At 44.1% G+C, this 8,973-nt stretch overlaps 1 protein-coding gene across 2 annotated transcripts in view; it reads right to left on the reverse strand.

Moving 5' to 3' along the window:
• Positions 1 to 8,973, reverse strand: part of LOC141946015 (protein cordon-bleu-like) — a 121,360-nt gene extending 112,387 nt beyond the window's left edge. For both annotated transcript variants that reach the window (XM_074875093.1, XM_074875084.1), the window contains exon 1: positions 8,840 to 8,973. In XM_074875093.1, the coding sequence (XP_074731194.1) occupies positions 8,840 to 8,883 (44 nt within the window). In that variant the 5' untranslated portion in view covers positions 8,884 to 8,973. The remainder of the gene's footprint in view (positions 1 to 8,839) is intronic.

Below are 8,973 nucleotides of genomic sequence, written 5' to 3' on the forward strand. Positions count from 1 at the left end.
TGTAGCTGTATTTAATGAATTGGTAGAGTCAGTCTTAGAAGCACCTGAAGGTGTCACAGTATCAAGATTTTAATCACAGCAGAAGCTAAAGGCTGGTCTCCTTCCCAAGGAGAAAGCCCTGTCCTAGCAGGGGCTGATCAGAGCATTTGTCCAAGTAACTGTGAGCAACACCATGAGCCCCGTTAGAGCAGAGAAAACTGTGCTGACGCTGAAACATGAGCTGTACCCCCAGGGAACCCAGGAGTAATTTATTTGGTATCGATGAAAGTGTAGGCTTGGTACCAAGTACCGTGAGAAGCTACTCAAAAAAAAAAAAAAAAAAAAAATAAAAAAAAGAAAAGAAAAAAGACAAGTTAAAAAAAAAAGGAATCTGGATTTGCACCAAGATATTCCTTCATCAACACCCAGAACAACTGCTGTGCTGTTCAGAAATAAAGCCTTGCCACAGGAGGATAGATCGAAGAAAAGCACAGAAAACAGTTTTTTCATCCAATTTGGCTGAAACTATTTATTGATTTTGGAGACTCCCCTTGTGGCGCACACAGACAAAGCAGAAGGGAAAATACATGTCCTGTGCACAGTAAGATCAGACATGCCATGCTTGATATATTTACCTAGGTGATATTGCAAACAAAAAACAAAAATGCAAAAGTAAAAGCCATTTAAGCACAGATGTAAGAACAAAAATGAAATAATATGTTTTATTACAAAATAACTTGGAGTTTTTATTTATCTTTTTGGAACCTGCTAAAGCAAGGGAAAAAATAGTTTATTATACATCAAAATAATTTTACACAACAGAAATAATAGAAAGATTAGTATTTTAAAGGATCTTAAACAGAATTCACTATTGTATTTTCTCTTACATTAGAAAACCACTGCCATAGCTCCCAACAGACCTCCAGGGCAAGCACAGGGGAATGCCCACTGTGAGATGGGTGGGGCAAGAAGGAAGAAATGAGCCTTTAAACAAGAAAACATCTAGATAATCCAGGCAGAGCTCTTCGCAGCTTTCCTCTTGTGTCCCTGGAGAAGTCTGCTTTGACCAAGCTGATTCTGCATCTGGTGGACCTTAAGTACACTGCAGCACAAAGACCTTCACACAGCCTTGGAGGACAAACTCCTGTTCACGTCACCATCACACCATCTCCTGACACCACGTAACACAAGTAGTCTCACCCCAAAAAAACAAACTGCCTTTTCAGAGGAAAGGACACCAACAGACTAACAGGAATGACCGTCAGACCCGTGAGATGGTGACAACTGATCATCAGTGGAGCATTCGTACTCAGGCCCTTGAATTTTGTTGTTCTCTAGTCTAACTAAACCATCAAAAAATATTAATAAAAACCAGTAATATAAAGAGGTTTTATATTGTCTCACTATGAACAGTAGCACATATGTTTATTAAAACAATGTTTGAAAATTCAGAAAGCATCTCATCAACCATCTTACCTATTTTAAATCTCTATGTATTTGTGTGGTCTTCAGAAAAAAGAAAAAAGTCATTAACCCTTGATTACTGAAAAACAACAGGGTTCTAACCTTTTGGCTCAACTTCACAATAAAATGTCAATAACAGTCGATCAGATCAGCATGCATTTATATAAATAAATCCTGACACAGCAAAGAAAAACAGGTATGGCAAACAGAGAATCATACTACTTGTTAGTCACCCTTGGTGAAAACATAAAGTAACACTTATCTGATTAAGTACTTCTGGATCGGTACTTGCTGTTGAACCTTACGGTATGGCTATATTTAGAACACTGATAATATAAAATGTAATTTTCTTGCTCAAGCTCCATGCCAGTTGTATGACTTTACATCTTATCTGTTTATTTTGTTGAGTAAATGAAGTTTTCACTGTTAGCACCACAAAACCAGCATAGCTCAGAAAGACCATATTTTCTTCCAGCCTTTGGGTCGCTGCTAGAGCTTGCTATGGAAACATCTATTGCAACACAACAGCTTCAGGAATATTGAGGCTTATGTCTATCTGGCTTCTTGCTCAAAGGAAGAAGGAGGACTCCAGGCTGCTGGGTGGTCCTGGCAATTTGGTGTAGTAAAAGTTACTGCAGGTTTAATCCTCAGCCCTTTCTGTGCCAAGCAGGTCCTTGAATGTGGGTTTTCTGTAAGCGAGCTCCCTAATTACCTGGCTGCTGATGAGGGACTCTCCATCCCACCTTACTGAGCCGTTCCACTTTGCATACACCACATATGATGTTTGCATACACGAAGAGATGCAGACCAACTCACAGACCATCCTTAAAACTTACGCACTGATTTACCTTTAATAGAAGTAAGACACGGGAGAGTGCAGAACTGAACCCAAAACCGAAGTCTGTCTACTGCACCTCTGAAAGTACCTTGGGCCCTGCCTACACCATGTTCTCACTTCATTTGCACCTTTCCTACCTGTTTTAATGATGCTCACAGCCTTAGGAAAAAGAAAGTATGCCAGGGTTGTATCATTTTTTTGACTACCAGAGAAAGCATTATAACTCACATTTCATCACTGAAACTCAGAGGAGACTGCCAACTCTCTTCCATACAACACATCCCAAGGAGCGCACAAAACACAGCTTAACATGCAATTATCAGGTTGAATTTACAGGGTCAGCAGTAAGAAGTTAAATTTTTGTCCCATGGACACTCTCAGTCTGGAAGCTATAGTAAGAACAAAGGAACATAAACAGAAAAACCATTCTCAATACATTTTCTCTCTCATTTCTCTGATTACAATGACTAGTCTGCACAAATGCACAGCATCTTAGGCAGCTCATTAGGTGGGTGATTAATGGAACCGAAAAGACAACGTTTCTGGTGCAAGGGGACTAAAGCGGGTGTGAGATGCTGTGTGTCTGCGCCATCGCAGCACAGCCCTGCCACACAATTTTTGTGACTCACTCCTTGGCATGGGTTAAGTCCCTGGCTCATCGCTGACACTCTCATGCTGAAACTATGACAACAATACACTATTCCCAGCATTACTTATTCAATGATAAGCAGCCTGGCTCACTGGGCCACTAACAGCTCTGGAAACACTCTATACATTAAGAGGATTAATATGTTAATAAGGGTTGTAATTTCCATTAGCTGGAAATGCAGCTACTTTTAAAAGATCCTTAAATCACAAGTTTAGCTGGAAACATAGATTTTAAATCTTTTCCCATTCCCAGCTTCTAATGCAGGAGCTGGCTTAACCCATTACAGAAAAAAAAATAAATTTCTAAAGATGCCTCAATCTCTTAGAAGCAGCATTAAAGTGTGAAAGCTGTCAATTTTCATGGAAATCACAATGTCAAGGCAACACAAAAAGCTGCAGTATACAGAACGCAGTCCTTGCCAGAAAATCAAGTGTTTGCTGATGCTAACGGAGTAGCTAAAGGCCAGACACAGGGGAGTACTTGTTAAGGCACTGAATTGCGATTCAGGAGAAGTAAGGTACTTCCCTAACTCTGCCACAGGCCTCCTGGCTGCTCTCGCTGCAGGTCATGTACATGTGTTCACACTTTCGCCTATATAAATAAAATGGAGTCTCCCAGTGATGAAATGTGAGTTATAATGCTTTCTCTCTCTTTAACCCAAAAGAATATTGTTAGGAAGCCTTCACAAATGCTTGTAAGATAATTGAAGTCTGTGACAACAGGAGGCTTAAATATTTACAACACTACCGATGTTTAAGAATAAATATACATATTCAAGAAACTCTCGTTCCTTTGAAGGCAAAAAAAAAATAAATCCCTTCATTCTGGCCATAATCATGCACTGAATTACTCAGCAAAAAGCAATATATCACTTCTCTAGCAAGATTAACTACACACAAAGCAGCCATGTATTTACTGAACTGACTTCAAAATAAGTATTTAAGAAGTTGTTTTTTGTTAATGGTCAGTATCAACTAAAAGCGCACCCATGAGAGTGCTGTAAACTGTAATTAATCCCTCCTCTCCCCACCTTTATCTAGTGCAGCATCCTGAAATTCACTGTAATTGGTGCAGCTTGCCCAGATGGGGTGATAAGTAAAATCTGTCCCATCAAAACGTAGTACTACCTCCTTCAGCGCAGTAAAGTGCTTTGATAAAGACAAGCAATTTGACTAAGATGTAAACTTACAGGAGCAAAACCTGTAGAAAAATGAATCTGGAATTACAAGGGAAAGACATGAAGAACAAATGAGACAGACAACAGTAGGAAAGAGAAGATTCAATTTCATCTAACAGTGGGAGGAGTGGCATAAAAGAGCAAGATGAAAAAATACAAAAGGTATCTGTGAGAAATAAAATAGAGACGATTGGGAGACTCGGAGAGTGAAAACAAATCCTGAATATTCTAGACAGCCCAGAAATGGAAGAGACTTTAAGAAGCCATCTATTTAATTCTCTACTCTAGTATGAGACTAACAGATTTCTGAAAGAAAGGAAAAAGAAAAAAAAAAAAGGAAAAAGTAAGATAGGAGAAATGGAAAACTGGAATTCAGAAAGAACAGCTGTCAGGACTGGGTTGCATTGTGTTTATCTCACTATTTAGCTTATTCTTACAATTAGCTTGCTTATCTTCAGCAATCCTGAGAAATTAGTCATGACTGAAAATACAAATATCTTCCAGTATATTAGCTCAACAGTTATATTCGTATAGAGGTGCAAAACACAGTAAAAATTGCCTTGTTTCATTTTACGTAATAGCAGGCACAATTCTGTCACTGTTACCAGAGTTTTATTTAATGTGACATATCCCCACTGACACAGAAAGAAATATGTTGGACCCAAACTACTTGCAAGAGGAAGACTGGGCTAATGTTGCCTGCAGTGCCAGAAGAAAGTATTACAGAGAAGCTCCTTGTCTCAGGTGTACACATAAGATGCACCATCTGAATCCTCTGGGAGTGGTGCACGTCCAAATGGGGACAGAACATGAAGGATAATGCCAAAAGCACAAGTGTCAGCCTTGCAACTGGCCCAAGTCACCAATCTTCAAAGCTGGTACCACACTGCTACTCCACATTTCTAATCGCAGTCATCGCCCTTCGCCATACAGTACTCTGCACATTACACAGAAATCTCTTATAAATACAAAACAGGAAACTTACGCAAATTGCCCAGTTTTCCAATTCTGATTTAAAAGTTAATTACGTTTGTTTCTTTACACCCTAAATCTTGTAACATCTGAAAGTGAGAGAATACAGTGTAACCAGTGTTACACAGACATTCGCGCTGAGGTTCTGTGCCCTCTAGGCTTTTCCAGACAAGGTTTACAAATAATACCCTAAACACAAGCATAATAAAAAATCTTCTTTTTTTTTAACTCTGGATGTGTGATTTCACAAAGTAACCCTCTTAACTATGCGGAGTAGGCATAAAATAATAGGAAAAGGTTTCAACAAGTCGAGATGCACAACTTGCTCTGTACCTGAGGGTTTGCTTTCCTGGGTTCTGCGTGCAAACATTAGTGACGTTTCACAGCCTTTATCTGACTTCCAGAGTCACTTCAATCCAGCAGGTAAATCCCTCCAAAGTAGGTGTGCTATGTGTGCTTGTACTTGTTAGCACTGTAAGGCCCTGTGAGATAGGGAAGGAAGCTGAAGCATGGAAAATAAAGGTCCTACTTAAAGAAAGCACTCATACATCTTGTTTAACATAGAAGCTTTCCCCACGTCAGAGGAAGCTTTTCTGTGCTCAGACGTGAAGGCATGGAGAAGAACCCATAAACCGCTGGTTTCCATGGGAGATGGAGATGCTTTCAGTGACGGGGGAAGATGCTCTGCACTTTGCGAGGCTCCTAATGGAGCAGAACAGAACTGATCCTGTAAGCCCTCATTTTAGGCTTGAGCCTGCCATGCCATTTATGACCAATGTACGTCTGTTATGCCCCATTACGGTCAAAAAAGTCACCAATCAAGACAGCCAGAGAGGCCTAACTCTGCTCTCCCTAATAAAATAAGGGCAGATGCAGACACCAAGGTAGTAAATTTTAAACAAGTGTATTTCTCTCTTCTAGCACCTGTTGCATGACCACAGAATAAATCCTAATTTCTGCTGCTGCTACTGACTCTCTTAAATTCACCTTCATAAGCTAAAATAAATGTTAATTACATAAAGCATTATGGACTTGGTAAAGGTTTTCAAAACTTGTGCCTAGCAATTAGTAATAATAAAGTTCTTGGTGTTGAAGTCTACAGTTATTTTTGAAATTGACAAATGGGAAAAACCCTGCAACACCAGCACAAACTGCAGTTTACCCTTCCCATTTAAAACAAAAAAACCCACAACAGTATCCTACTTCTAAACGTGCAATTCTCAAGCTGCCGTGCCATGAAACACACGTAGTCAATTTATCTGTGTAAAGCACACAGCAGAGCTGCTCTACCCTGTACCAAATGATACATTAAACTTGTCCACTGTTTAACAAGGGGAAACTCGTAATGTTGCTGTTAATGATTTACACAGAGACAAAACGGCTCCGCCTAAATTTTGTTAAAAATTGTGAAGTTGCGGTCATTTTAACCTCCCTTTCATAACTGCAAGCTAACCCAATCAATAAGTTGGAAAAGTGAACAGCATTTCTTCTGCCATGGAAGGAAGGTATTTCTGCCACAGTGGCCTTAAAAGCCAGTGTTCTCCGGGCAGACTCCATAGATGCAGCTCACGTCTGGACTCATACGGGAATCAACAAGGACAGACGAAGCTGTCCTCCTGCTGTGCTTTCCTGGCCCTAGTGGATTTCCTCATTGAGTGACTAAAATCTGATTAGGGACCAAACATCCATCGATTTCCAGTATGGATGTTAGCAACTCAGGGAATTATGAACCGTTCAGTGAAGCCCACTGCTAACAGCACGGACACAACCAGGCTCGGAACCTCTGACTTGCAAGAAAAGGCAACAAGCAGCATTCCAAGGATGAAATCAGCTCAGATAAAACAGTCGGGCAGTCCCCGTTGGTGCACACGACAGCATTGTCCCCAGCTTCCACAGGAGCGGATTAGCACCCACACATTTTGCTATACAATATCGCAAGCGCATCTTCATCTTCCGACTGGATCGCCCTCCTTGAGCCATGGCAGAAGCGATCCGACTGAAGTTAATGCAGCGACTGTAATTTCTGCTCATATACATGAAATCTGAGTCTGGCCAAGGACAGGTTTACACAGATGAAACTGGCTACGTAGGATTCAGGAATGCCCTCAGACTCCAGCACTCATCTCCAGGATGCACTAATGACATGCTTTCTCATTACAAATTCAAACTCTTTGATGAATCTTTGGATACCTAGCAATTGAGACAAATTTTTAATCAGCACTGCATCTGAGAAATGCTAGCTACTCTTCAAAGCACATGTGTAAATTGGCATCATGGATCTCCTCTTCATTAGGGTTTTAGAAAGCAGCTATACTGTTACATCAACTAAATACGGCGAGGGGAGGCACATTCTATGTCCTGCTTTTCATAGGAGGTTAGCTTAAAAGGTCATGATCAAACAGGGTCGTTTTTAACTGGAATGAAGCATTTTATTTACAAAAAGAGCATCAAGCAATGTCACGCTCTGTAAGTCAAGGAAACATTTCACCCATACGGTTTCATTACACAGCACTAGCAACAGTGTCTCGTCTGCACCCATTGCTCCCCTGTTCTACTTTCTGAGTTAGACACTGCAAAACTCCCTATCAAATGCAGAAACTAAGGAAATTAAACCTAACATAACTACTGTAGGCTACTAGCATGTACTTTAAAGCTGTTTTCTACTTAGCTGAAATGAATTTATGACATAAACATTAGAGGTGGAAATAAAAAAGCTGCTGAAGCAATCAGTCTTTTTCAGTCCAGGCAGACAGTGTTAAGTAGAGCAGTAAATTGCAGCGAGCAGACAGCACAGCTCTTAAAACTTGCCCAGTTTCTGCTCTGACAAAAGAGATCGCTTAGGACTTCATCTTGCTGCCGCTCTCGTCGTTTAATTAACGGACTAATAAATTCGCCGCTGGCATATTCCGTGTTTGTCTCTTCTCTTGAAAAACCCCAAATCCACCACCCGTGGTTTACGCTAGGGCTGACCGCTGTTTAGCGTTACCTCCGCGAGGGCCGTGCCTGCCACCGAGGGCAGGAGGAACCGGGCGCAGGGGCCGGCGCCGCGCTCGCCGACCAACCTCGGACAACTTTCTGGTGTTGTTAATTCGAGGTTGGCAGCGGTTTTCGTTCCTCTGCCGCGGCCGGGCGCTGGGGCCGAGGGACCCGCGGCCGGGACGGCTGAACAAACCTTTCAGAGGCTCTTGGCAGTGCCCGCTGGCACACAGGCGGGCGGGCACACGGGCGAGCACCGACGCCTGCGGCCGCCGCCGGCTCCCCCGCACCCCTCCGCCGGCCGGGGCCGCCCCGACACCCGCAGCGGCCCCGGCTCCCCCCCGCCCAGCGCCCCGGGACGGGAGTTGCCAGCGACGGCCGCTTGCCGCCCCGGAGGGCGCCGGTCAGCCCCAACAACCCCTCTGCCAGAAATAAACCCCCAAACCAAACCCGCTCTCCCACCTCCCCGGTCTCGCAGACGGAGCGGCGGCGGCGGCAGCGGGGTCGGGGCGCCCCTTCCGAAGAGGAAGGGCCAAGCTGACACCTTTGCCCCCTCCTGCCCTTTCCCCACCCCAGCTCACCCTGCCGTCCCCCGCCCCGCCAGCGCCCCGGGGCGGGCCGCGCTCCCCCCGCACGGTCGGGCGCCGGCTCCCACCCCGGGAGATCGCCTCCCCGGGAGAGGGAGGGAGGGAGGGAGCGAGGGAAGGCACCGAGGCCCGCCAGCCGGCGCGGCTGCTGCTGCTGCCCAGAGCCGCCGCGTCCCGGGTCACGGCGCGGGGCTTACCCGCTGGGAGGTTTGCTGGCCCCGGGGCGTACGAGGGTCTCCATGGCCGGGCCTCCCCCACCGCTTCTTGAGGGACGGGCCGGTCCGGACGCGGTCCCGCAGCGGGGCGGCGGCGAAGGTCGGCGGCGGGGGGA

Source organism: Strix uralensis, chromosome 1 (assembly GCF_047716275.1).
Source record: "Strix uralensis isolate ZFMK-TIS-50842 chromosome 1, bStrUra1, whole genome shotgun sequence".
NCBI classification, from domain to species: domain Eukaryota; kingdom Metazoa; phylum Chordata; class Aves; order Strigiformes; family Strigidae; genus Strix; species Strix uralensis.